This window comes from Fringilla coelebs (genome assembly GCF_963513975.1).
Source record: "Fringilla coelebs genome assembly, chromosome: 5".
NCBI classification, from domain to species: domain Eukaryota; kingdom Metazoa; phylum Chordata; class Aves; order Passeriformes; family Fringillidae; genus Fringilla; species Fringilla coelebs.
The window spans coordinates 57,431,106-57,458,940 of record NC_140033.1 but is presented as its reverse complement, the minus strand read 5'-3'; the positions used below and the strand labels follow the sequence as shown (position 1 = coordinate 57,458,940).

Sequence of the window (27,835 nt, the reverse complement as noted above, 5' to 3'; positions counted from 1 at the left end):
TGTGGAGACACCAGCACTTCTGTTCCCTTCCTGTTCCTAGCTCTAGCCCTCCATCCCTGCAGGTGGAGCAGAAATACAATCCCTGTGTGTCCCCTTTTTCAGTGAGGTTGGGGTGGGTGGGGGAGTCCTGCCCACAGCCACACACACAAGCTCAGTGAGGCAGTTTGAGTGGGTACTGCTAAACCCCAAAGGCTGGATTGCCTTAAGAAGTAAAGGGAATAAAATGAGTTATTTGAAAGAACTGAGCTCAGGAGGATGTTGGTAAGGACATTGCATGTCCTTCAGTGCTGAGTGAGTGTTTTGAGTATGGAATGTCTTGAAATGTGCTCCTCACTTTGGGACAGCTATTGACAGTAGAGCTTAAAGAATGTAATTGTATCACCCAAGGCTGAAGGCAAGTGGGGCTGAGATGGAAGTGACCTTATTAGTAGATTTGCTTTTCTGAACTTCACATGGCCAGTCTCCCATTGTTTGTGAAATCCAAGGTTATGACGTTTGGATCAAAAGTTTCTTTGCTACTTGAATGAACAAAAGATTAACTCTCAAGGGAAATAAACATGGTTTATGGATCTTACATAGGTGTAGGTAGACCTAGGGGGTTTTTAATGCATATATTCCCCTGTATACTCTTGCATACCCCTACATAGTTTCAACCTGTACCTTTTCCTGTTAGGGAAATGAATTTGCGCTTGCTGCTCGTCGAAAGCAGCAGAGAGCTGAATCTCAGCTGCTGTTCATAGGAGACTTCTCCTGCTCAGCTGTCTTGAATAGCAGGAAATCCTGGAGTGCAGCACAACTCCAATATTCAGTTTTTATTCCATATTAGGAAATATTTCCTTATCATTACTGCGGGTGTGTTGGAATGATTTCCGAGATTAATTTCTGCGAGCCAAATGAAAAGATGAGGAGGCCATGCCCGCTTATTTCCCGCTTTTGGACTGACTCCATGGGAAGGGCCAAGTGGGCTCAGCCTGGGGCAGGGGGCCCCTTGTCAATCCTTGCAGGTGAAACCAGCCTCACTCAAGCTATTTTTAAAAGAATTTATTTCAGCCTAGTAATGGTTCCTCAGTGTGGGTCATACAGCTTCTTGTGCTGGCACAAAGCACGGAGTGGCAGTGGGAGGGAAACAAACAGATGGTTGGATGGAAAATGGATGGCTGCTTTCAGAGACAGTCCTGATTTGTGCCAGCTTACAGCACACACACAGGCCTGGCCTGGCCTGGGAGGGTTCCTGCTGTTTGGCAGAGGGGTTTTTTGCCTGCTCTAATCAGAGCCCCACACTGCTGTTTTTAGGTTTAGGAATCAACCTCAAGGCAGGAAAGTACCTTCTTTCATCTTGAAAACATCTTTTTTGGGTGCATTAAGGTCTTCTGGTGTTCAGGGAGCATATTGGAGCGGGCTGCTGACACCCCAAAATACTCTCTGGGTCTTGCTATCCCCCAGGTTTCCCTGGTGTCCTCATCATCATCACGGCTGCAGGACTTGTGCAGTGTTTGCATCCTGAGTCCTGTGTGCCCGGCAGTGTCTCCCCAGAGTTTTCTCACAGCCCTGGGGATCAGGCACTATGAGTGTCCACTCTTTTTGGTTCACGAGTCATGGAGCAGTTTCTGCTTTTAGCTGGGACTATAACAGGCGCCTCACCCAGATGCCCCATGGGGGAAGAATGGCTGAAAATGGCTAAAACATTTGAACATCTTTGGCTTTTAAATAGCAAAGCCTGTTCCAATGGGGCTAATTTTACTTGGTTTCTTAGTGGTGCTTTAAATAGAACAAATGTAATTAATTCTGTAACTTTAAAGTAACAAAACTTATTCAACCATAATGCACATTGGGGAAGGAAGGCTAAAGGAGCTGAAGTAAATAAACAAGGTAAATGAAATGCTGAAGTGTCAGTGATGGCATGTTGCAGTCTCATTTCGTTTTCACTTCCCAAAAGGAGACTGTTGTAACAACTGAAGGGCGTCAGAAGGATTTGGTCACGGCAATAATGTTAAAGAAGAATCTGCCTGTGAAATATCTGATTTGTTTTATCTGGCAGGGAATGTTGTTTCCTTTCAGTAGCAGATTAAATAAAACAGGGCCTTGTGAATGGTGATATTAGTGAAAACGTGAATTATTGAGGAACAAAATATTTATTTTTCTGTCTGAAACATACCCCAGAGCAGTGCTTGGCAAACATGCTGATTTGATAATTATGAACCTCAGTAACAGCAGCTAGCATCATCCTGAGGCTGGAATGGGACTATTAGGTCAAAACCCATTGAGCTGAAGGGGTTTTTTGTTGACATGAGTGAACTTTGGACAAAGTTCTATTCTAAGCACAGAAAGCTGTACTTAGAAATAACACAAATATTAAGAGCACACCCCAACAGTTGAAAAATACTGGCCCATGATTGACACAGATGGGACTAATGAGGTTTCCTTGTCAGCTTGCTGCTTGGAGACTTCAGGATCCTGTTGAGTTTTGGGTGGTTCTGGAGGTTAATCAAAAGCTTTGGAATTGGATTTAAACTCTGTTATTGAAAAAGAAGATAGAACGACCCTGTGCTGGGCAGCACCCAGACCCCCAGGGCAGCAGGGCAGGGGGGATTCTGCCCCTCTGCCCCACCCTGCTGAGCCCCCCCTGCAGGGCTGCATCCAGCCCTGGGCCCAGCACAGGAAGGACAGGGAGCTGCTGGAGCCAGGCCAGAGCAGGGACACCAAGGGGATCAGAGGGATGGAGCAGCTCTGCTGGGAGGAAAGGCTGAGGGAATTGGGATTGCTCAGCCTGGAGAGGAGAAGGCTTTGGGGTGACCTCATTGTGCCCTTGCAGTGCCTGAAGGGAGCCCACAGGAAAGATGGAGAGAGACTCTTGACAAGGGCCTGGAGTGACAGGACAAGGGGCAATGGCTCCAAAGTGACAGAGGGGAGGTTTAGATTGGATATGAAGAAGAAATTTTTCCCTGTGAGGGTGGTGAGACCTGGCACAGAGAAGCTGAGGCTGCCCCGTAGCTGTCATTTTTCAGGGTTGGATGGGGCTCTGAGCAAGCTGGGCTAGTGGAAGGTGTCCCTGCCCATGGCAGGGGACTGGAACTGGATAGTCTTCAAAGTCCCTTCCAGCCCAGACGGTTCTGTGATCCTCAGCAGGGGGAGGTTCAGTATAAACAACTGGGTGGTGAAAATATGCACAGCATAGTTGCCAAACCTGTGCTAGCAGAAACTGTACTGCAGAAAGTCATTTTCCTCCTGGGCTTGATGGTACTTTCTCCTTCTGTTCCCTCACTGGAACTATCAGCTGTTGTACAGCATTTTTATCTTTGCTGTCTGTTTGCTCACCCCACGTATGGCTGCATGTCTCAGAAGCTGCTCAGAGTACATCCCACCACATCATCCTGCTGAGCCTTGGGCTGTTTTTTTCATTTGTCTGGCCCTGCCCACTGCCCCTTGGTGTGAATCATGCTGTTATTTGTGTATGGTGGGTTGGTTTTTTCCAGTTTTATATATATCCTGTCTCTCTTTAGGAGAATTCAAACAATTTGGAGACCGTGGGGCTGGCACTTGTGCTCAAAGCTTTGCTGTGTCTGTGCTGCTTTCCTAGATAGCGCCTCATTTTTAAAATATAATCCTTGTAATTTTTTAAATATAATCCTTGTCAGCCTTGGGGTTTAGTGCCTAGCTTGTTGAGTTGTTGGGCTTCTGGAAGGAACCAGGCAGAGTCTGCTCTCACTTCTCACCCAGAAGAGCCCCAGCTCTGGGCACGGTGGTGACAGCTGGAATTTCTGAAGGTACCCAGTTCATTGTGCTCTACGTATTTGCTTCATCTCTCCTTTCTCTTTTACTTCCTAATTCTTGAAAAATGCCATTTGTATACTTCATCTCAGGAGCAAGTTCAATGTCATGCTGAAACCACGGATATTTTTAAAGGCAAAAATATGTTTTGGTATCTTACTTATCAGAGGCTTTGATTCAAGAGGCAAATTCTCAGGAATGTTAAATGGAAGTTTCATAAATTGTTAGTTTTTGCTGTAATAGCAAACTGCCTTCTTACTGCTGGGCTCTAGGGGTATGCTTGGGTGGATAAATTAAAATTATTTTCAGTCTTTCTGTAAATTGATGTCATTTTGGAGGGAGGATTGCTCTTCCCTGTCCTGCTGAACATGTATGTAGCTTGGCATTGTAAATCCAAATCGGAGACCGTCAGTATCCTTCTGTCATGTGGAAAAAAGGTGGTTTTCTCTCTGGCAGAATTGGGTGTGGGGTTTGCTCCCTAACTTAAATACTCACTGAGTCCTGAGTAAATTTATTCTGGGGCTACTGTATAACTGTACTACACATGTGGCTTCAAAAAGAAAAATGTTTTCAGTGTGTGACTTAGGTTCAGATTCGTTTGATAGTATAGATCCAGCCTGATTTGAAATACCCTGTAGCTTTTCTTACTGACACAGCTGTGCAGGAGACTTGCCTGTGAAGGAGGCTTGAATTCTATCTTCTTATCCCTTCCTGATTAGAAAGTGATCCCACAAAGTGCTGTGTTTCAGGGCAGAGCAGTTCTCCATTTGCTTTGATTTCTTCCATCTCTCCTCTTTGGAGCTGCTGCAGCAGGTGGGATTGGATGCCTCAGTGATTTTTGCACTCATTAATAAAAGGCTTAATCCAATAGTTTAATGAAAACATTAATGACAGGCTGAGGGAGCTGCTAAGAGGTACTCCAGAGAGGATGAGGGGTTTGGAGTTACCAGTGGTGTAGTAGAATCTGAGTGTGGGGGTTTAAAGGGTGGAAACTCCAGGCAAACAGATGCAGAGTTTGATTTAGAGCTCTTGTGACAAATGGGAGTGCAGATTGAAGTTGTAGTCAATGCTGCTTGGCCTTTCTCTGCTTCCCAGTCAGGAAAGATCTGGGAACAAAAAGGTCAAATATATGCTTTGATTAGGCAACATTTTTCTACCAGGAGAGGAGAGGGAGAGTTGTATCCAACTGACATATTCTATTCAATGATGGATCAGGAGGGACTTGCTTGGAGACATCTCTTGAAGGCTCCAGTTCAGTAGCATTTGGCTGCTCTCCCCTTTCTGTAGCTGTTCTCTGCTCTCCCTCATCCTTTGGGAGCATCCCTCCTCTCCTCCCCTCAGTGCTGTTCTCCCTCCTGCCTCTGGTAGCAAGATTTTTCCTGGCTGCTGCACATCCATAGCGCCTTATCCCCATGCTGCAGGTGCCGAGCTGGCATCAGGAGAGCTCAGGCTGGGATTTCAGCCATCCCTGCAGGAGGCAGGGGCTCGTTTCCTGGGCCAGGCAGCACATATGGCATCCCTGCTCCTGGCAGCTCCAAGCCCTGGTCCCACGGGCTCAGTGCCTCCTGTCCATTACACCCGTTTGATGTCTTTCTTCCTCATGCTTGGGGATGTTCCAGGCCCTTCAGAAAGATCCCTGTCAGCCAGAGGAGTTCTGGCTAAATGTGGCCAGCTGGTTGAATATGACATTCTTCATGGTCCAGGGAGCCTTAAGTAATTCCAGTGATGCTGCAGGAGTGGATTGGTTCCATTATGGAGGTGGCATGGATTTGGGTGAACTAGTAGGCTTGTGAGGGCATTTCCAAGAATTATGGGTGGTACCTTTTCAAAGCATTCCCGTTAATGTGGTGATGTCAGTACAAGCAGTATGCTGTCAATAAAAGGTCCTGTTTTGGAGCTCTTTCCTTCCCACCCCCATCCCTCTGCATCATTTGTTTTTAAAGGTCACGCTTAAGCACTGTACTTGGTGACTCCCAGCTGAATATTTTGTCTGGGATGTGGATTTGTGCTGTGTTTGGGGGCTCGTTAGTGGAAGCAGAGACAGGAGGAAAAAGGCTGAAGATATTTTCTGAGCTGTGAGTTCACACAAGATTTTGTGGGATATCTCTTGCCTCCTGCCAGGTCTGTGCTCTTTTTCATTTACTTTAGGGACTCTAGAGAGCTTAAGGCATCTCCTGGTTTTACAAATATTTTCTTTGTGGTGGTTTTGGGTTGGTTTTCTCCGCACAGTGGCAGAGCTAACTGGGGACACTGATCTGTCTTTCCCTCCTGTGAAGGATATGAGGGTCAGTCCCACTGTTGATAGTGTGGGGTGCCAGTTGCTGGGATTGGGATCTCCTTTTTAAAAGTTTAATAAAACCCAGTGACTTGGATTTGCTGTCTGGCAGTGCCTGCATTTGTGAGTGTAGAGCATGGGCAAAACAAATGAACAGGAAATCAAGTTGCAATGTTGTTTTGTCCTGCCAGGAATACAGGACGTGCAAAGGAGAAGTATCCGGTGTGAGAGTGTGCCTGCTTATACCTTAAGTAAAGGTTAATCCATTTCAAGCCTGGCTTAATGCTGCTCTATCCTGATGTTCCAAAATTATCAGAAGGCAGGTTTTTACTCTGTTAGGTCATTTCTTGAAATAACTTAATCACAGATGCCGGTGTGTGGTCAGCTGTTGCTCTGTTTGATTTGCTCTTATCAACTGATTTGTATTTATCTTTTCCCACCTATTGAGGGAAAAAGTGTAAAATTGTACAATAAGCACAACAGGGAGACCAGTGCTAAGTTCTCCCAGCTTTTGGAGACGTGTCCAGCATGGGGGATGTTTCTGTGTGAAGGACAGAACTGCCTAATTTTTAGCAAACACTGCTAGGAATTGACAGATCTCATCTTTCTTCAGTAGAAAACTGAAGGGAATAAAAGATTGATTAAAAATAGAAATATTGGCATCACTTTGAAGCAGCTGTAGTGCTATTAAAACCTCTTTGTGCCTTTATGAAGTGATATATTTTTATTCTCAGAATTCTGGTGTCTTGTGCACTTCAAAATAAACGGCTAAAATAATATCCACATGATGGTATAAAACGCCTTTATTTGTGACACAGCAGCTGCGTTTCTGGCAACAAATATCCTATTGTGTCACATCAGATCCCATGAAAAATCCACAGGAAAAAATCCCACCCTCTCAGAGTGCAGCAGGCAGAATCAAAACAAAGAGCCAGAAGCAGAGTTCAGCGATCCTCCTGCCCCAGTGTGGACGTGTGAGTCCTATTCTGTATGAACCCCCTAATCAGTTCACCTTAAAAGCCAATAGGATCTGCTTAAATTAAGCCTAATTCAGGATTTGTCTTCTGCACAATCCTCTGGTGAAATGGAAGGATTAAATAAATAAGAAAAAGGAAGCCAAGTGCCTGAAGGGAGCCCACAGGAAAGATGCAGAGACTCTTGTCAAGGGCTTGGAGTGACAGGACAAGGGGCAATGGCTTCACACTGACAGAGTGGAGGTTTAGAGTGGATATGAGGAATAAATTGTTCCCTGTGAGGGTGGTGAGGCCCTGGCACAGGTTGCTCAGAGCAGCTGTGGCTGCCCCTGGATCTCTGGCAGTGTCCAAGCCCAGAAGGGGCTCTGAGTAAGCTGGGATAGTGGAAGGTGTCCCTGCCCATGGCAGGGAGGTGGAGAACAAGGCATTTGAGGTCCCTTCCAACCCAGGCCATTCCATGATTCTGTGATTTGTACTTCTGTGTAATTTTCCAAAACTAACCTCAAAACAACCTGACCAAATGGGAGTAGGGCTGAGATACTGCTTTTCATCCTTTTCTTCCATGAAGCTCTCCTAAAGTGCGTCAACCCACTTCCAGGTAGGGCATGAATCTTAGGACAAACTGTGCTGATTCTTTGGGTTTTTTAATCTCCCCTGGCTTTCTTGGATCAGCTGCAGTGCATTCAGAGCTGCCTTGAGATGTCTTTTTCCAGCATTAAAAAGTGTTGTTCCAGTACATCCAAGTTCTTTGGGTTCAGGATGAAAGCTCTCAAGGAGAGCAGCCTTTCTTCTTTCTGCTTTCTTCTTTCTTCCCAGTTTTTAGGTGCCCAGTGACCATGTGCCCTAAGCCATAAGTACCACCTGACCACATGTAACTTTGTGGAGCAGCTTTAAAATTCAAATATATTTGATGGTTATCTTTATCCTTGAAGTAACTTCTCTGGACTGGACTTAGGGGTTTTTTCCATTTGCCGTCTCATTTTATCCCATCCTTTTTTTTAGCATCTAGAATTTTTGGAGTCTGAAATTGTCACAGAGTTGTGACAAGTCCAGCTCTGGGGGCTGCCTGATCCTTCTCTCTCCTACCCTTTTTCCTCCCCCAGCTTGGGCCCAGGTCTGCCACAGGGACATTTTCCTTATTTGTGGACAAGCACCGCTGGGTGAGCTGCCCGGAGCGTGCAGTGCTCTTTGCTATGATTCACTCTTTGTTTTGCCAACATGTTATTTTTCAGAGAGTGGGTAGCACATCCTCCTGCTATCTTGGGATAATTTTATAAGGCAGCTTTTAATTGAGTTTCTTATATCTAAAGAACAGTGCCTTTACTGTGAATTCTGGAGTGCCTAAGAACTTCGAGAGTGGGAAAGAGGAATATATATATTTTTTTATTTTCTTTTTGAAGTGAGTAATGATTTGACCTGCTCTGTTTCAGTACATGTTACCATGGCGATGACTGCAGGGACTACAACATCCTTTCCCATGAGCAACCACACCCGGGAGAGAGTGACGGTGGCCAAACTCACACTGGAGAACTTCTACAGCAACCTGATTATACAGCACGAGGAGAGGGAAACCAGGTACTGCCCCTGCTTCCTCTCACCCCTCTGCAGCTTTTCTTGCTGTTTGTTCAAGGGCACTTCAATCCCCAGGAATGGGACAGCTCTGGCAAGTTCTGTATGTGGTGGCAGGGAGTGAATTCCTAGAGGGCACAGGCTCTCTTTGGGGGGACCTGTGGACATGCCAGTTACCGAGTGGTCAAGGAGCTCCACTGCTGATGTTTTCCTGCAATTCTTCTCCTCATCAGTCATTTTGTGGAAACTGCTCTGTGCAGGGTGTTGTTTTGCAGTAACATGTGAGGTTTCTCCTTCTGTGTGAGGTTGGGGACCTCTGATTCCTCTGCGTGTGCCCTGGGGAATGAACTCTGCAGAGCTGCTGAGGGGTGGGAGCTTGGTTTGAGGTAAGGCAGCAGCTTGTGGTGTCTATTCCTGCTCTGCACCAGGGAGCTCATGCCAAGACACCCAAACCCTGCAGGAGGGAGTTTATGGGAGATAGGAAACAGGGCTGAGAGGTGATTGATGGGGTGATGGGGTAAGGAAAGGAGGCAAAGAGCTGGTGTGGAAATAAGTGGCAGCAAAGAAATAAGGGGTTGATGATGGAAAGTTTGAGAGGCTCTCAGGTGGGCAGGAAGATTTTGGGGATAATGTAATCCCAGTCTGTAAATTCTGCTTGGGTGGTGCTGCCTGGTATTCCTTGCATGGGAGTATGGGATGGTCATCACCACTCAGCTTCTCCCAGCAGTGCCCAGTCCTGTCTCTGAGGTGTGAAGTGCCACTTGAATTAGGTGTCAAAGCACCAAGTGTTTGACTGTAATGAATCTTGTGTTGGATTGTCATTAGTGTGTGAAATTATCATTCCCCTGGTAATGTTTTTAATTGAAGGGTTTTCAGTCAAGCAGCAGGGTTTCTCTCTTCACCATATTTAGTCATTATTCCATGTAATGGAGTTGCTTCTAGTTAGAAGAATAGACTGTCTATCAAGGGCCTGTAATTTAGACGATCCTGCTGTACTTCCCAAAGTGCAGAAAGGCACCAGCAGCCTGGCTCCAAGCCTTTGAATTCTTGCCTGCTGCAGGGGGTAACCAGACTTCAAAAAGCTGCACCCTGGCAGCTGTAAAGGAGCGTCCTGCAGGTGGACAGAAAGGAGTCCTGCAGCCACATTCCCATGTGCTGAGCCCCTGCCACCAGGGGGGTCCCAGGCTTTGCTCCCCTCTCAGAGCCTCCCAGCCTGGCATGGCGCTGGTGGCAGACTTGGAGCTGTGAGCCCTGGCCTGGGCAGGACACTGTGGGGGAGAGGATGATGCATCCAGGTAGTAGAGTTTAGTTGGCATGGGAAGAAGGGGGGTAGGACCAGGTGTTTGACCAGGGGGAGGTCATCACACAGAGGGGATGGAAGCTGGAGCTGGCTGGCCTGTGGGAGATGGAGGTGAGATAGAAATGGTTAAAAAAACCCTATTTTTATTCTGGTTTGTAATCATAATTGATAAAAACAGCCTTAATTCAACAAGATACAATCACTCTAATAACATATTTTTATATAGGGTTAGTGCCTGGTTCTGCAAGTACATAAGCATGTAAGCACATTTGCTTCTACATTTTCCTCAGCTTTGTTCACAAATGAGTAACTGGCTGGAGTGGGGCTGTCTGCCTTCAAATTTCCATCTGAGGCAAATTCTTCAGTACTTGGAGTATGTGAAGCAAAGGTTTTGACTTGCTGTGGTGTTATGTTTGGTTTTAATAAATAATAAAGGGTGCAATCACCTGTTTTTTTCTTTGGCAGGCAGAAGAAGCTGGAAGTAGCTATGGAAGAGGAAGGCCTTGCGGATGAGGAGGTAAATGCTGCTTAAGTAACCTTACAAACTGCTTTGCTTTTGTCCCACTGCTTCAGATGGGCATTTGAAGAGCTCACAGAAACATCAGCCAGTATGACATAAGGTTTTATTTTGTACATGAGTGTTGCCCCTTTAATAACCTGTTTATGTTAGGAAAGCTGGGAATATGCTTGACTGATACTTAAAATAGCTATCCAAGGCTTTTCATGCAACCTGTAATTTTTATGAGACATGGCCACAGCAAGTAGCTAGCAAGCTTTGCAAAGATTAAAATTGTTTGCTGTTATATTTGGCAAGGAAAAAAGGGGCTAAAAGTGGGTAGAAAGCAAAATGGTGAAACATTTTTTCTTGATTTAAACAATAAGTCATCACACCTTTTCTCCTTTTGGATATGGATGAGGAGGGATCTCAATCTGGTTGCCACCTCTGAGAACTTTGGTCAATAAGTTGCTTTTCTGAGGTCCATTACACCATGTCTGCCTTCAGGATAGGCTGGGAAATAAGTAGGAGGAGAGTGTCTCAGTCCTTCTGGAGTTTTTGTGGCTGCTATAACTCCTGAGAAGGGGAATATGAGTGTGGATGCATATTGCCATCTTGTGGCTTTAAAGGATGCTGTAATCCCAGCACAGAGTCTGGCAGGTGCCTGATCCAGGGACCTCCTTAGCAGACTCTGAGCTTTCAGCATCTTTGGGTGCAGCATTTGTCTTCTCTCGGGGTGAATCCCAGTGACATTTTCATCAGACAAAATAGTTGATGGCATTTGGACAGATTTTTCTTTCAGAATTGAGTGCTTGCCTGCCATAAACCAAATGGATTTTGTTGTACATCTGCAACCAGGACCTCTGCTGCTTGCTAAGCTCCTTCTTGCCTGTCATCACTTGGGATACAAGTTTCAGCTTTTATTGGTCCTTCACACTGCCCAAAATGAAGTCAGGCAGTGACTTTGGTGTTGGTACTGATACAACTTTATTTGGACCAGTTTGATAGTTTTTCTTCATAATTTTTTTTTAATAACCAAGTAATAAAATTAAAATACCACCACCAACCAAAAAAAGGTGGGAAACCATGCCTGAGGCTTCTACAGAAAAGACTGTACTCAAGAATTATGCTTTGAGAAATTCAGAAAGAAATGTAGAAGGAGAAGTTTTTCTCCTGTTGGGATTCCAGGGAACAACTTCCCAGGAAGGGAGGGTGCATATCTTGACTCTCTATTGCCAGATGACTGACAGATTCCTGTGCCTTTGTCCTCAGAAAAAGCTGCGCAGGTCACAGCATGCTCGCAAGGAAACGGAGTTCCTGCGGCTCAAGAGGACCAGGCTCGGCTTGGATGACTTCGAGTCTTTGAAAGTCATAGGAAGAGGAGCATTTGGGGAGGTTTGTGGCATTCTTGCTTGAACAGGAGATTAAAATGGGATTGACCACTGTAATGAAACGTTCTTATTACAATTTGATGAATTGTTTTATTGCAGAATGGCAGCTATTTGTTCCGTTCTGCGAAGACATTGAGTTTCCCATGGCTTCCCACACTGATGTTGCCCACATGGCCCTCTGCAGTTATGGATTTGCAGTGGCACAGCCCCTCTTGATAAACCTCCTTTCTGCCCTGTGTGACATCAGTAATTTCTCCTGAATTTTAACCTACACAGTCCAAGCTACCTGGATTCACTGTGCCTGCTGACTTTTCCTAAAACAAAAAGTGTTCCTCATTAGTGTTAGTGTTGTACATAGTGCAGAATAATTCCTTTTTCAGTATTTAACATATTTAAATGTGTTTTTAAATATTTAACAAGAGAACTTTTCCATGCCTGGCAATTTGGAGCCTTCCAGTGAATTTCTGAGGCAGAGAAGACTGACTGGGTTCTCTCTCTTGGTAAAGGTCCGCCTTGTTCAGAAGAAGGATACAGGTCACATTTATGCAATGAAGATACTGAGAAAAGCAGATATGCTGGAGAAAGAGCAGGTTTGTGATCTCTGAGTCCCCTAAATTTCAAACTTACCCTTTCTAGAAAATGTTTTCCACCTTTGAAAGCCCCTACAATGGTCTGGCAGTCCAGAGAGTCTGTGCTGTTGCTACCACAGCACAAAAGCAGCAGAAGTTAGGAAATAAGGTCATGCAACTGCATTTAAAAAGTACAACTAATTTGGAACAGTGACAAAGATTTTATTTTTCCCCCCTTATCAACATGGAACTTATAGTACTGAATCTGTAAAACTGCATTTCAAGGAAAATACTTCTGGAAAAATAATCCTGTGCCAAAATAAAAATGGAGGTGTTTGATGTTCTTTTTAAAGAAAACCAGCAGATGTCACATTGTTCATCAGCTTCATCAGTTCCTTGGGTTTGCTTTATAATTGGGTTAATCTTGTTGGAGGTTTATTTGTTTTGATTTTGTTAGTTTGGTTGGTTTTTGCTTTTACTTTTTAGCTAGCAATTCACCCTGAGGACACAGCAAGTACTTTAGCACCACAAAGCAAAGAAATCAAGGGTGGGTATCTCAGGAGATAAAAGAGGACTTTTTTCATACTAGTCCAAACCTTACCCATCATTTGCACATCATTTCCCTGCAGCAGTGGTACTTTTTTTTTTTCCTGGCACAGATTATTTTGTCTCCTGCAGCCCATGTCCTGAATTTAGGGAACCAGCGGAGCAGCAGGGTGTGCAGAGCAGTCAGGATTTGTGTGGTGCTGCCCCCATTTCAGAACCTGATGTGGGAAAGAGTCTGAGCTCATGCTCTGCATTCAGTTTGAGGCAGTGATCTTCCCTGGCCAGTGTTTATCTGCTGGAATTTTCATTGCCTGCCTTGTTCTGTGGAGAGGCAACAGAGGACACATGTAAAAAAAAAAGAAATCTAGTTTGGTTTTTTTTTTTTCCCAAGCCTGGTAGCACTGGGAGAAATCCTGGCTATTTTTAAGCAAAGTTCTCCTGTTGTATTTTAGAGCTGCATTGAGGAGTTTAGGGTGGAAAGAAGTACTTTCTAATGAGACTAAATAAAGCCAGATAAATCCAGGCTGGAGTGTCTCCTGCAGAGGGAGAACCTTTGCCCCATGCAACCCTGTGACAAGATTCATGTGAAGGTGTTCCTCAGCAGTAGAACTGGGGAACAGATGCAGAAGACTGCTGCTTTTCTCACAGCTGTCAAGAAATATTTTTCTATGTATATGTCTTGAATTTTTCCTCCAGGATGAGGGTATGTTGTAGTGAAAACACACACCCCTTCTCCAATCTCCATTATTCTTAATTTCCAGCTAATTATGAGGTAGCAGCTTCCCTGTATTTTCCAAAACCTTAGCTGGAACTGGAATACCCTGAGCAAGGTCAGATATTCCTGAACTCACTTGTACTTTTTCCATCAGCTTTTTCAGTTCTTTCTAACAAACAGAACCAGCTTAACAAGCTGTCCTTTGTGTTTCTAGAGAAACCCTAGGGTCTTGTAAAAATAATGGAAAATATGAGTATGGAAAGAGCTAGAAAAATAGTTCCTTTGCTAAAGGTCATGAAAATGTGCTGTAGGGCTAGGAATGTAATGTGGTGTTCCTTGTTGAAATATTTCAATATTTGCCCTTGAATATTTTTTTTTTTTTATTTTAGGTGGCCCATATCAGAGCAGAAAGAGATATTTTGGTTGAAGCAGATGGAGCCTGGGTAGTGAAAATGTTTTACAGCTTCCAGGATAAAAGGAACCTTTATCTGATTATGGAGTTTTTACCTGGAGGTAAGCTGGGTGCTGTGGCATCAGGTGGTACAGGCACTTCTTCCTTAGCTTTTGTTAGCATGCTGTATAATTTGTAAAAATAAAATTGTTAACACTCTTTTAAATGAAGTTCCAGTCATGTGACAATTTCTGATTTTTGGGGGGAAGGAAAAAGGTTGAAGGGGTGTTAAATAGACTTGAATTTAACAATCATTTTAATAGAAATTTCTGCTTTTTACAACTGAGGCTGTTAACAGTAAAAGCAAACCAGAAGAAAAGCCCTTGTACAAAGAGTTTGTGCAATAAATTTATCATGTGTAAAAATCCACTGTATTTTCCTGGGCCACTCAATTAAAATTCCTGTTTAGGATTTTCAGCTAAAAAAGTAAGTTGGGTTTGTAGGTCCTTGCAGTAATAGTTTTATGATTAGTAACTGTAAGGCCAGTTACAAGGTTAAATTTGGATTCTACTGGGGTTTCTTACAGTTTTGTGATTTAAAATATTCTGATCCCTAAGCTTTATTTTCTTCTCTTTGATGAGGTGACATGATGACCTTACTGATGAAGAAGGACACTTTATCAGAGGAGGAGACCCAGTTTTACATTTCTGAGACAGTGTTGGCCATCGATGCCATTCACCAGTTGGGATTCATCCACAGGGACATCAAGCCAGACAATCTCCTGCTGGATGCCAAGGCATGTACTGGGCTCACCACCTGCTGGTGCTTCCCAGATCCCAGGCTGCACATCCCGCTGCAGAGCAGTGGGAGCCACTGGTGCCACCCCAGAGATGTAAACTGGCTGGAGGGAAGGCTGGGAATGCCCAGTGTATTTTCTCTGGAGAACACCAGTATGTTTAAACAAAGCCAAATCTTACTCAGAAGCCTTTTAACCATTTTATGGCAAGGCTTTTAAAGGAAAAAAACCCACTCAGGGTGACCAGATGCTGATATTATGCACATTTAAAGGTGTATCATTCCTTTCATGCATCTTGAAGTAGCTGTGGACAATTCAGACAATGCTAAATGTTCAATTCCTACAGTTACATTTATTTCATCACCCACTCACCTGTGGAAACTCCCTCAGACTGACCATTCTGGCCATGAAATGCACCCAGTCAGCATCACCAAATCATGGAGTTATCTAGGTTGGAGAAGATCTGTAAGATAATGGAGGCAGGCCAGGCATTATCCCAGCATGCACAGGTCTGTCAGGTTTGATGGGTTCTATCAGCCCTGATGTCTGGAAATCTGATTAAAGCCAAGGTTACTATCAAAACAAAGCAAAGGAATTTTGTCCTGGAGGCTTGCTCAGTCACAATGGTATCCAGTTCAAAACAAAACCAGGCAAAGTAGCTGCTCTCAACCATTGGAAAATTGTAGATTTGACCATTCCTGGGAGGTCATAGCCCGCTGGAGAGAAAACAGACCCTTCCAGTATACCAGGGTTCAGTCTTTGCTTCCCTGCTTGTCCTGTGCTAGTCCATCATGGCCTCAGAGGGCATGTGCAGTGATTAAAACTCTTTTTTTCCCAAGAACTACCTATGTAAATAATGGGTTTGTGTTCTCTGATTGTTTTTTAGGGTCATGTAAAGCTGTCTGATTTTGGGCTCTGCACAGGTTTAAAGAAAGCCCACAGAACAGAGTTCTACAGGAACCTCACACACAACCCACCAAGTGACTTCTGTGAGTATGAGCTCTCCTAGTTGAACATGTAAATGGTTTTGAGCTGCAGCTGTACATTGTACCTGTGTTTCTGCTGGGGTAAGCAAGATGGAGCAGGCTGATTGCATTTAATTGGAAAACTGGAAATGCTTGTTCCCTGGGTCATGGGAGCATTTCACAGGCAAGAAATGAGGATTTCTGCAGTGGTCATGTATTTTTGCACGTTCATACACAGATATGAATGCACATAATGTAATGTATCTATATTGTAATGTATTTTTAATTATGTTAGTGAAGTTACAGAACTGCTCTTTCAGGAGGGATATGGATTCCATGAGCCAAAGGACTGCAGTCAGTGACAGTCGCATGAAACTTTTCAGAAGCTGATCTAAAAATTTTAACCAGTTTTAATTTAGAATTGCTGATGTGTGTCCTACTTACATGAGTTTCAGCTGTGCATTGGACAGTAGTTATTCTCATGTTCCCATTTTCACTTATAATCAAGTATTTGTTTCTAGACTAGAGTTCTAAATATCCAAGATAGTTACTTAAAACTGGAGCCCTATAAATCTTTCTTCTCTTATTCTCACAAATACACTTGTTATTTAATAACTACTTTGTAAATTAGCATTTCAGAATATGAACTCAAAGAGGAAAGCAGAAACATGGAAGAAGAACAGGCGACAGCTGGTGAGTTAATTCATGTCTAATTCTTGGTTTGCTTTTAAACTAGTTACAGGAAGTGTTAAATTAAAACAGTGCTAATGCTCCTGGTTTTTAAAACCTGCAAGGTCCTCATATGTGGCTCTCTACAACCCCCCAAAATCACAAATAACTCAAAATAAGGAGGTCCAGGTTGGAATAGCAAGACCCTGCTCCTCTCTGTGCCTTTGTTTGCCTTGTGAGCAACTGGCCCAAGCCCTCAGGTGTCCTCACCCCTGTGGCCAAGCTGTGTCTGGGGCTCTCTGCAGCACTGGCCTGGTGTGGACAGTGCGGACTCATGGCTCTGATTCCTGCTGCTCAGTCACAAGCAGATGTGTGGCTGCAGAATTCCTTTTCAGAAAGCTCTGGGGAATTCCCATTCTGCTGAAAGGGAATGTGGTGGAAAGGCTGTGGGAGGGTGTTGGTGCTGGAGTGCTCCAGCCTGAGTTTGTGGTGAGGAGTGGTCAGTAATGGAGGGACTTGTGGCATAAACTGAACCAAAGCGAAGTATCTGTCAGCCATGGCCTTTCAGACTTCCATCCCTGCCCATGATTTTCATCAAAAAGCCTCAACTCTCAAATTTTGGGACCCTTTATTTTTCCAAACCCTTTTTAAAAAGTGATCTACTGCAGTATTCCCCAAAAGCTTCTTTCCTCATGAGACAAAATGAGATTACATTGCAGCCACCACACTGCCTCTTGGGACTGTATTTCACAGCCTTATTCCAGCCTGGAATTAGATCCCTGAAAAGAATTTGTCTCAAGTCCAGTAAAGGCTGATGTGGCAAAACTGTGTGGTGAAGAAAAGTCCCACAGAGACAATAAAAGGCCAAAATGACAACTTGCATCAACACTGTTGGGAAAAGAGCCACGTTTTTGGTTTTCCATTGGTTCAATCCTAAATATCTCAGGTCTATTTAATCAAACAAAGGGTTTCTTTATGGTCAGACAAATCAATGTAAAATATTTTTGTGGCAAAACTGCTTTGGGGGGACTTTTTTGTTCTTTAAAGATTTGGTTGTTTTTTGGTTTTTTTTGGTTGGATTTTGGTTTTTTCCTCTCCCTCCTGCCTTATGGAGGATTTTTCATCAGTAAAGCGAAATTCCCAATACATGGCTTGTGTATCATGAATGCCACGCCTGGGAATCTACCACCTTAAAAATAAACAAAGACCACAACAGTAGAACTTCTTGGGTATTTTTGTAATGCAGCTACCTGAAACTTAAGCTAAGATGGCCTTCTGATATTGCAGTTGCAATATTCTATGATTTCATCACATTAAAGAGGATGATTTCCATTTATTTTTGAGGTTCTCTACGTTTATTAATATGAAAGAATAATATTCTTGGGACTTGAGTTCCTGTGAATTCTCAAATTAAGGATTCTTGCTCACCCAAACAACAAGATCCTGTATGTAAATCCCCAGGAGAAGGTATTGCAAAGTGTAAAACCACAGTATTTCTCTTTTAAAGAGATGATTCCTTTTTTCCAGGCATATTCTACTGTGGGAACCCCAGACTATATTGCTCCAGAAGTGTTTATGCAGACTGGGTACAACAAGCTGTGTGACTGGTGGTCCTTGGGAGTGATTATGTATGAAATGCTAATAGGTATGTTAAAAACCCCATCTTAAGAGTTGTTCAAAGGTAACAAGGGTCCATTTGTTCAGAAGAGAAAATCTCTGGCTAATACTTGTTATATTTGGGAGCCCCAGTGATAAAAGCCCAGGTCACTTCTCTCCTGGGAAAAGTTTAATAATTTTTTATTTGTTTGTGCAGGGTATCCACCTTTCTGCTCAGAAACACCACAAGAGACTTACAGGAAAGTTATGAACTGGAAAGAAACGTTGGTATTTCCTCCAGAGGTGCCCATTTCAGAGAAAGCAAAGGATTTAATTCTAAGGTCAGTAAGAAAAACCCAATTCTGGCCTCTTGCCCAGCCAGGATCATCTTCCATCAGGGTAATTTCCTGTTGTGTGTAAAGGAAGCTTTATGTTGGAGGAAAGGCTGGTTTCTTCTGTCACTATCCTTGATGGATTTTTTAAGTCTTTTTCTCTTTGCCACTTGTTTAACATGAAGGAATAATCTGGAATGATCTTGATTTCTACCATTGTATAAGGAGAAACAGAACAAAAATAAAATGATCAACACAGAATTTTTTTTTCTCTGAGGCAGCAAGAAAATAACCACTCACCAGCATTTAATGCACTTAACAGAAATCTTGGGATGTTTTGGATTTACCACTTCTTTCAAAATCCCAGTTTTTAGTTTGCATTGAGGTTTTTGTGAAGGTTTTGGTGACAAGGTCGGGCAGAAATGACCCTCTTGTAAAATTTTACAGAAATGACCCTCTTGTCCTGGGAGGGTTTGGGGGCCACACTGGTTTTGGGTTTGATATTTTTTCCTTTTCAAAGTTAATGCTATAACCTTATATAATTTTGTTACAGACAAAAAAAGGAATGTACTTCACAAAACTAGAATTTATAATTAGTTCCAGCAGTGATCCAGTAACCTACAAAAACATTACAAATACAAGAAACAGTTATCCTACATCTAGCTAGTGATACTAACAGCTCAAATAATTGAATTGTCACTAATCCTCATGAATAAGTCTGTGTCAAACAGTTAATATTGCATTTTCAGTATCTATTTCTCTACTGTTCTGCTCAATTTTCCTTGTCAAGATCCCGAGTTCTCTGCTGAACAGAGGAGAGCATTACTGCTGAGGATTTCTTCCTCCTCAATCCTGGCTGTGTTTGGAGAATTTTTAGGGATTTCAGTGTATTTGTTAGCATGTCTTGCTCGTGCATCTACTTACACAATGACTACTTGAATTTATCAGTTTGCCTCTACAAGGAGAAGGGTTCAAATTGGGGTAAAACATCTTAGTTATAGGTAATCTATTAAAATGAGGTCAAAACAGGTTGGACAGCAACCACCTGGGCATTTTGGGTACTTTGTCCATTACAGCTTGGACAAGTTAGGCAACGTGTGTTTTAGCTTAAAGGGAGATGCAGATAAAACTAAAGGGTTATGGATAGAGATAAATCCAAACTAAAACAAGCTCAAGTTCAGACAAAGCCTGACAAATCCTGGGGCTGAGTGTTGTTACAGGTCTGTTGTTAGTCCTTGGCACCACCCAGCCTGCTGGGCTGCAATACAAATACAGGGAGATTTTCTTCCCCACTGACACCTAACTACAAGAAAAAGAATTTTAATTTATAGCTGGATACAGTTTATAGCCTAACCTGCTGTGCTACATATGCAGAAAATGGCTGGGATTTAATGAACTCCTAGGCAAATGTTGGTATTCCCATCTCCTGGATGAGATACTTTAAAGGCTTTTCCAGTCCAGAGGAGAAGGGTCAGCCTCTGCTGTTCCCTGGAACAAATCCCTGAAGTCACTGAGTTGCTGTCAGAGAGCTTCCACCTCCCTATTTTCCTTCTTTAGGATTTTAGGCTTTTCCTTCTGGCCTGCTGGAGCAGGTAACAGTCCCCATCTCACCAATCCTCTGTCTCCAATTTCACCTTTTTCTTCCTGCTGTTTCATGGCTGCTTCTCCTAAACTGGTGGGGTCTGAGCTGAGGTTATGCAGCAGGGCTGTATCAGAAACAGGCCCTGGGTCTTTGCACCACCTGCACCTCTGAGGAGAGGGAAGGGCAGAATAGGGATGTGGCACGTTTGGAATGGGCTGGCTCACTGGAATTCCAAAATGCAACATCAGAGAGCAGTCCTGATTTGCTAAATATATTTATTCTTAGTTTGACTTTGAAACAGAGATGTTTAAATAGCTGAGAACATGCCAGGGCAGTTCTCAGTAGTAGGGATTTGAGCCTCCCTTCCAAACTGATCTTACCAGGACCAGAACATGCAGCAACTTTTCACAAACCTGGAAGATGGGGATGCAGCAGTTTAGAAAAGGTGCCAGTTATTGGCATCATGGCTTTTTGTTTCAGGATTTAGCAATGTTCTGCTTTTACTATTTCCCTTCTCTCCTAGATGCAATGGGCTGCTTTGATGTTACCCCAAGTGGTGAAACAATTTGACAGAACTTCTTGAAATTCTTGATACTGGATACTGTTGCTTCTGTGGAATTTATTGTAACATTCCCTTTGTTTTTTCCCCTTTTCTAGATTTTGTATTGACTCAGAAAACAGAATTGGTAGCAATGGAGTAGAGGAAATAAAAAGTCATCCATTTTTTGAAGGAGTAGACTGGGGACATATCAGGTATGTATATACACACATGTTTTACAGGGAGAATAAAAGCTATGAAAGCAAGAATTTCAGGTAGTGTGATGTCAAGGACAATTATTTCCAATTTATCTTTCATTTTGAAAGGCAGCTACTGGCAGTAGTGGGTTGACACTGATGGTTTTCTGGCCTTGCTGACATGCATAGAAATGGCCAGAGTTTAACTGACTTGAGATACCTCAGATTATTCCAGACTGCCCAGAACGGAAAGAAATTGTTGTAGGGTGGCTGTGGATTTAAATGTAAGTGTAGTAATTAGACCTGTGGTGAGTTTACAGGTGTAAATCACTGCCTTTCCCGCAGTGCTGTGTCCCAGTGGGAACATTTTGCTGGCACAGATTCCTTGGGCACTTTCAAAAGCCACCTTAAAACTCCTTCAAGGGCTTCCTGACTGTGGAGGTACTAAAGCAGAGCCAGCCTGGTTTGGGAGAGAGATGCTGAGTGTCACAGAGAGGAGCTACAGTCCAAAGGTTTTGGATGAGGTCCAGGCTGATGAGCACTGGAATTGTAAAGCTGTGGATGCAAGTGCAATCCTGCTGGGCTGGGTTGGTGAAACAGGGTAACCACAGTGGTGGCTGGTGACAAGATCAAGGTGATAGCTGTGTGGCAGATAAGTGTGGGATGCTCTCTCAGTGGGAAAATGTTTGCCCCAAGCCTGCCAGGAAGACACCAGTGGGGATAGGGAACTAAACAATCTCCCCAACAGGAGAGTCAGATTCATCTGTGATGCACTCCGTGGAACCCTTGTGCTCTGCATTAAGGGAAGCTTTAAGTGTAAAAAGCTAAGTTAAAACTGGAACTTAATGTCTCATTTCCCAACATTCACTCTTCTGGCATTTATCTTTATTTGCAGAGAAAGACCAGCTGCAATCCCTATAGAAATCAAAAGTATTGATGATACTTCCAACTTTGATGAATTTCCTGAATCAGACATTTTACAGCCAGGTGAGACTGCCATTGTAAATTCCAAATCTCCTATCTGTGACATGCCAGAATACTGCACAGATGCCTTTGTTGTTGTTGATGTTAATTTTTCTAATGACACAATCAAGTTAGTCTGTAGATCAAGTCTCTATATTTTCTTTGAAATATGAGTGTAAACCTGTCATCTCTCATAGCTGCAAAGCCCAGAGATTTTAAGAGTCCAAACTCTTGGTAAAAAGGGTTTACACAGGTAGTGAGCACAGAAAGCAGTGGAGTTTTCTGCCAGGCAGTCTGTCTAACCAGACTCTGGAAAAACATCATGGACTGATTTGCTTTTCATCTTCAGTGACTTTTGAGGTTTGTGCCAAACATAATTGTTGAGATATTTGTGGGTAAGAATTTTCAGACAGTTGATTACTTAATGCAGTATTTAATGAACCTGAGTTGCTCTGTAAATCATTTCAGAGGTTTTTTTAGTTGTTGATTTCTCTTGGCAAGTTACAGGAAATTTTCATATGTAAAAGACTTGGTTCTGTGACATACAAATAGTCCCAGGTCCCACTGTTTTCAGTTACTTGAAGATTGGCAGATGATTAATTGCTGTCTGCTAAGTGTACTGTGTTAACAGCCATAAGCATGATCCAAAAGCTGTTGGTTATTTTTTTTTTTCTGAAGTGGCTTTTATTTAATGGTGAGGAAGTTTGTCCTTTTAATGCAAAGCAACCCATCTCCAGTGCTTAAGCTGGTTATGTCCATATTTGGATAATGCCAAGAACATTTGTATTATTTTGGCATTTCAAACCCACTGAAAATGGTACTGTATGTGTAGATACGTCAAAATCAGAACATCAGAAATGTCATGAGGTTTGTAATTGTGTATCCTGTGGGTGTGTTAGAGTCTTCTGTCAAGGTATGGAAACCTGGTAGAGTGTGTACATGTAATTCAAAAAAAATAAAAAGGCAAAACAAAAACCCCCCTTTTTCTGCTTGAGAGTTCTATGCTGAAATTATAACTCAGACCATTGACAAAAGGCAACTGACCTGATTAGAAGCAGGATTTCTTCCAGGAGTTTCTGCTGACTAAGGAAATAAGAGTTCAGGGCTGTTTAGCTCTGTGAAAAGTCCTCTAAGAAGCAGCCTGGGTTTAACTCTAATGTGTGTTTACTTTTGTTTGTTTCTGAATTCTAGTGCCAAACACAACGGAACCCGACTACAAATCCAAAGACTGGGTTTTCCTCAATTACACCTACAAGAGGTTTGAAGGGCTCACCCAGCGTGGCTCCATCCCTTCCTACATGAAAGCTGGGAAGTTGTGAAACAGAACACAACCCCCCAAAGGAAATTGCAAACACAAACCTCAGGTAGCTGCATCACCAGGCCCGCTTGGCGTTAGTTATCAACACATCGACTCTGGTGCGCATCGATTTCACGTGGAAATTCTACAGGATTAGGATTTCTAAGACTACTACAGGAATTAGTTGGCAGTGCCAGCTGGCTTTTTTTTTCTTTTTTTTTTTTTTTGTCCTTTCCTTTTTTTTTTTTAAATATTTGAATATTTTTGTTAACTTTATTATACAAAGGTACTGGAATAAAAGGAACGTGCATCGCTTTTCCTGCACTGCCTACGTGTGGATAACGGTTAATTATGCCTCTCTGTACTGTGGCTTTGTTTGTACTGTAAACCATCTAATCCACCCAGGAGGGAAACATATCATTTGATGCAGCGTTGGTGTTGTACTGCTCAGTTGGTGGGGTTTAGATATACAGTATAAAGAAAACTGTCCACATTTGCAAACCTCTCTGAGCAGTTGCTCAAGGGTGTTCCATTTGTGGTCTGCAGATCCCCCATGAGTGTAGCATATGGAATTATTTTAAATAGTAGTGTCCTCTGGGCCTCCTTGTGTCCTGTGTGCCCTCTCTTGCCCTGAGTGCAGGACTTTATCAGCCCTTTATCATCATCCCTTTTGTCCCTTTTTCCACAGTGTGTGGCAGTGAGGCAGTCCCTGTGATCTGTTTAGTGGTATTTCTGCTTTAAATGATTGTTAGCAGTATTGCTGTTAGAGGTGATGATGCGTGCTGGCAATTTCAGAAGAAAAAAGGAATCTGAATAAGAAGTATCAATATTTTTAGCAGAAGGGAAATACTCTGATAGGAAGTTTAGAAGGGATGACAGAGTTTCCAAGACTGCATTCCTGCCTCTGCTCTAAAGCAGATCACCTTTGAGCTGCACATAATTCAAACACTCTCTTCTCTCTGTGCAAAATGTGTCCTAGAGAAGTGATCAGATTGGTGCTTTTTCTTTTTTTCCTCCCTGAGCAGCTGCAGGCAGAAGGGATCCTGCTCTAACCTCTCCTGAATCACAGCCTCTGCTCACATAGAGGAAACTGAGTGTCCCACTAGATTCAGATTCTTCAGTGGGCTCCTTTTCTTCCAGGATCTCCACTTGGCATAGCCATGGGATTAGAAGGGATCAGCAGAGCCTGCAGCCCAATTTCCAGGGACCACCTAAATGTTATTGTGGCCAGTCTGCAGGATGGTGACAGCCTGGCAGCGGAGCCAGGTGTCCTTTCCCTGGGCAGAGGAAATAGAAGCAGAAATAACTCCATGTGCAGGCTCTGGTTTTGTTCATCAGCCCACCAGCAGTTCAGGACTGAATTGTACTCCCTGAGCAGTTTGCAATTATCTGGTCACTGGTGACTTTCTCTGCCTGTACTTACAGCTTATCTGTCACAGTACAGCAGAGATCTCTGCTGTCATTTTCTGGTCGAAAGAGATGTACAGCACTGAACAATTCCCCAGTGGCTGAACAAGCAGAGTCACTGTTGCTGTCTCCCTCCTCTGAACACCAGTGAAAGGCACCCTAAAACGTCTGCAGCCCCTTCTGAGTGGGGCACAGGATGTTTTGGCATACAGCAGGAAAGATTCCACTGGACAGACTTTTGTAGCAATATGGAAACTACTAAAGCCATTAGAGAAATATTTATTGCTGTTAGGCACTGTGGTATCAGCTGTTCTGAATTGTTTGTATGCTCTGAAAAACATACTGGGATGTTGATCTGTTGCATAAGAGCCCATTTGCCAGCAAGATTTCTGTGCATCAGTGCCTGTGAGAGGCAGGTATTCTTCCCTTATCCAGTCAGGATCCCTGATCCAGCCTTTCCTCCACGGTTTTGTCTCCCTTGAAGCATCTAATATCTGTTATTTATACCAAACAGTTTCAGTCTTCAGCTCCTCAAAGAGGGATAGCCACTGCCTGGGGCCCATCCAGGATTAGAGCAAAGCTAAGCTGAGCTTCTGCCTGAATGCTGGACTGAGGTGGAAACAGCTCCTTCATCTCCCAGATTTGCTTCCCAGACCTTACACCGATTAACATCCCTGTACTGCTGTTGGGGCAAGGTCCTTAAAAATTCTCCAGTGTTGTTCTTAGCCTTGTCAGTGTGCTGAGGCTCAACCTGTGGCCATCCAAAGGCTGTAGAAAAACAATAACTCACTTAAATCCACCTTTCAGGCATCGTTCTGCTAGTGCCCCAACAGCTCCCGAGTCTTCTCAGGAAAGGGAATGCCTTTCCTAAGGCCTTGACTCCAAAACAGGGAAACTCAGGCAGGAAAAAAAATCCTGAGATGCAAATTTGGTCTCAAAGGACACTGCTATTCAAAATACTTTTCATTGGTTTTAATTTCCAGTTTTATCCATGGGGCAGTGTGTGCACTGGAATTGGAATTCCTGCAGCCACCACCTTTCAGAAGAGCACAGTAACCCCATTAACATGACCTACAAAGAAGTCTTTGCTCAAACTTGTTGAGACAAGCTCAGTTTCATGGAAACTGCAAATGCTCAGTGATACTGGTGATTTTTTTTTTTCCTGTGAGGCTTGGGGAGGGCAGAGAAATACACACTTAATTTAAAGCTGTCTATTAAACAACTATGTCTGTACATACTCACTGGTTTACAAACTCGGGAAAAAGCTCAACCCTTCTACTTGCAACACTAAAGATAATACTAATTTAAAACTGCAGATAATTAATCATATCAGTGCTCACATAGGAGTTATATCCATAAGGAAACAGCCTGCAGCCTATCTAGTATAAACTCCTGTATAGTGGTAGTTGAGTTTTTAAAATTTTTTTGTAAACATAGCATTATTTTAATCAGTAAGTCAAGTTAAACAATATTAACTACTGCTTTTAGGATGATAGGGTTTTTTTTTTTAAGGTGAAACTGTGACACTGTACTGGGTTAAAGAGAACAGCAGGTTAATCTACACTGGCTTTCAAAAAAAAAAAAGGAAGTGCAACATATCTTTAATTTTGTTACTTCTATCTGATTTCTTTGGATGGTTGTGTTTTCCTTTGGCAATGTTTGTCACTGTGCCATTTATTTTTCTTCTTCTTGGAGTACCAAAGATCCTGAAATGGCTTGATGATTGCAACCATGTGAAAATTTATTTTCTGGAAGTATGTTTTGTTAAACTTTTGTTAAAACGCTAAATTGTGTATGCAAATTGTTATCAGAGGTTTGCTGGGATGTGTACCTATTCCAGCAGGGAAAACTTGAGTGCATCGATGGAAGTGGAGAGCCTGAATCCAAATTCTGGATTGGAATTCCCTGAAAGTGGGGAGGAAGCTTGGATTGGGAACTGCAGCTGAGCTTTTGCACTTCGTTCCATCTCCAATCAGCATGAGCGAGTGGCCTTAGGTACAGGACATCAGCAGAGGTTGTCTCATGTGCAAAAGGAGTTTAAAAAAATTGCCAGCATTCAGAAATCAAATCTTGTTGATACTGCATTTGCACTGTTCAATTTGCCTTGCTGGAGAGTTATAGAAGTGTTATTTTTATAGGTCAATTGTTCCCCACCTGAGCCGTTGGAGACAGTTTGGGATAAGGGCACCTGCCGGGGGGAGTTCAGCCAGGGTGCACCAGGAATGGGCACCAGGAACAGCACACAGCTCTGCTGTCAGCTCCTTCCCCAGGGCTGACATTCCTCCTGTGCCCAGCAAGCAGGGAATGCTGCAGTCTAGCCCAGGTAATGCTTAGGAAGTGCTCTCACTTTCTCAATAACACAAGCAATTACAGGCGTTGTAACACACTGAACCTTGTCCTTTACTGTTGGGATCTCACAGCAGCTCGTTCTTGGAGTCAAAATGCAACAGCTATATTTTTCCTAGACTGTTTCATTAGTTGTGATTGGGAAAGTTACATAGAAGCATTATAAAGATTTATATGAGGCTTTTTACAGCATTTGAAAATAAAAGTAGCATTCTTTTTGTAAAGTTGCAGTTTTCGTTTCTTTCACCCCCGTGTACTGGATTTCTTTTCCAGAATGGGAGACATATAAGGAATTGAGATCCTATTTTGTGGATTCTCATCTTGAATTCCATGGACAACAAACCACCCCAGTGTTGTTACACTCAATCAGAAAGTAGGGAAAGCAAATACTGTTTGACTTGTCCCACCTGCAGTCACGTGAAGAAGCTACTTCTCAAATGGTCACTGATCTTCTCCAGAGTCTTACCTTCCCCACAGGCTGTAATTTATCCAGGAGAGGCTTTCAGGGGCAGTTGTGTCCTTTGATCCACTATAGAACCCTTTCTGTCCTACTGTTCCACTTTCCCTGCCAAGTTCAGAGCAGCAGCAGCAGAAGCACTGAAAGTTGCGTAAAAAGATGATCAGAATGGAGCAGCTGAAAGCCAAGAGAAGAGAGCAGACACTGCCTGGCCTTGTCTGGAGCCCTCCTGAGAAGAACAAGAGGCCTCCCTCCCTCCACTCCAGAATTGCTGCTCTCAATAAAGGTAAAAATGCAACAGAATTTTGCAAATTCTATTTAATAGGATGACACTTTTCTTCCTTTGACTGTGCATGATTGTATGGCAGAGCTACTCATCATAAGGAAATACAGGATTAGTTCTTTACCTCCTTGCATTACCAAATCAGATATTCCTCAAAAAAAGCACTTGAATGGCAAATATGAAGGCTATGCCTTCAAGCATGGGGAAATCTCTGTTTAAAGAGTCTTTTGTTAAAACAAAAGAGTTTAATCTCTTACCTTAGTTTAGGGTTTCTAAGACATACTGCAAATATCTACATTTTTCATTTCTTTGTTCTTGTACAAAGTGTGCCTTGTACCTAAGCAAAACAACATGCTTCAGACAATAAAAGGCTTTTTCTGACAATCTTCCTAAGGAGGGAGAAGGGAAGAATA

At 43.0% G+C, this 27,835-nt stretch overlaps 1 protein-coding gene across 4 annotated transcripts in view; it reads left to right on the top strand.

Annotated features, from left to right (window-relative positions):
• The window catches only part of STK38L (serine/threonine kinase 38 like), a gene marked incomplete at its 3' end in the record, with an annotated part of 45,537 nt that extends 18,680 nt beyond the window's left edge, over positions 1-26,857 (top strand). The window contains exons 1-14 of one of the 4 annotated variants that reach the window (XM_084205620.1): positions 5,754-5,889; positions 8,448-8,592; positions 10,352-10,403; positions 11,655-11,777; positions 12,280-12,363; positions 13,993-14,116; positions 14,636-14,790; positions 15,677-15,779; positions 16,387-16,448; positions 17,952-18,069; positions 18,238-18,361; positions 20,592-20,687; positions 21,565-21,656; positions 22,824-26,857. In XM_084205620.1, the coding sequence (XP_084061746.1) occupies positions 8,459-8,592; positions 10,352-10,403; positions 11,655-11,777; positions 12,280-12,363; positions 13,993-14,116; positions 14,636-14,790; positions 15,677-15,779; positions 16,387-16,448; positions 17,952-18,069; positions 18,238-18,361; positions 20,592-20,687; positions 21,565-21,656; positions 22,824-22,951 (1,395 nt within the window). In that variant the 5' untranslated portion in view covers positions 5,754-5,889; positions 8,448-8,458. Of the gene's footprint in view, positions 1-5,753; positions 5,890-8,447; positions 8,593-10,351; positions 10,404-11,654; positions 11,778-12,279; positions 12,364-13,992; positions 14,117-14,635; positions 14,791-15,676; positions 15,780-16,386; positions 16,449-17,951; positions 18,070-18,237; positions 18,362-20,591; positions 20,688-21,564; positions 21,806-22,823 lie in introns of those variants that run through there. The other 3 variants (XM_084205621.1, XM_084205622.1, XM_084205619.1) reach the window with 3 other exon arrangements.
• Positions 26,858-27,835: the final 978 nt, after the last annotated feature.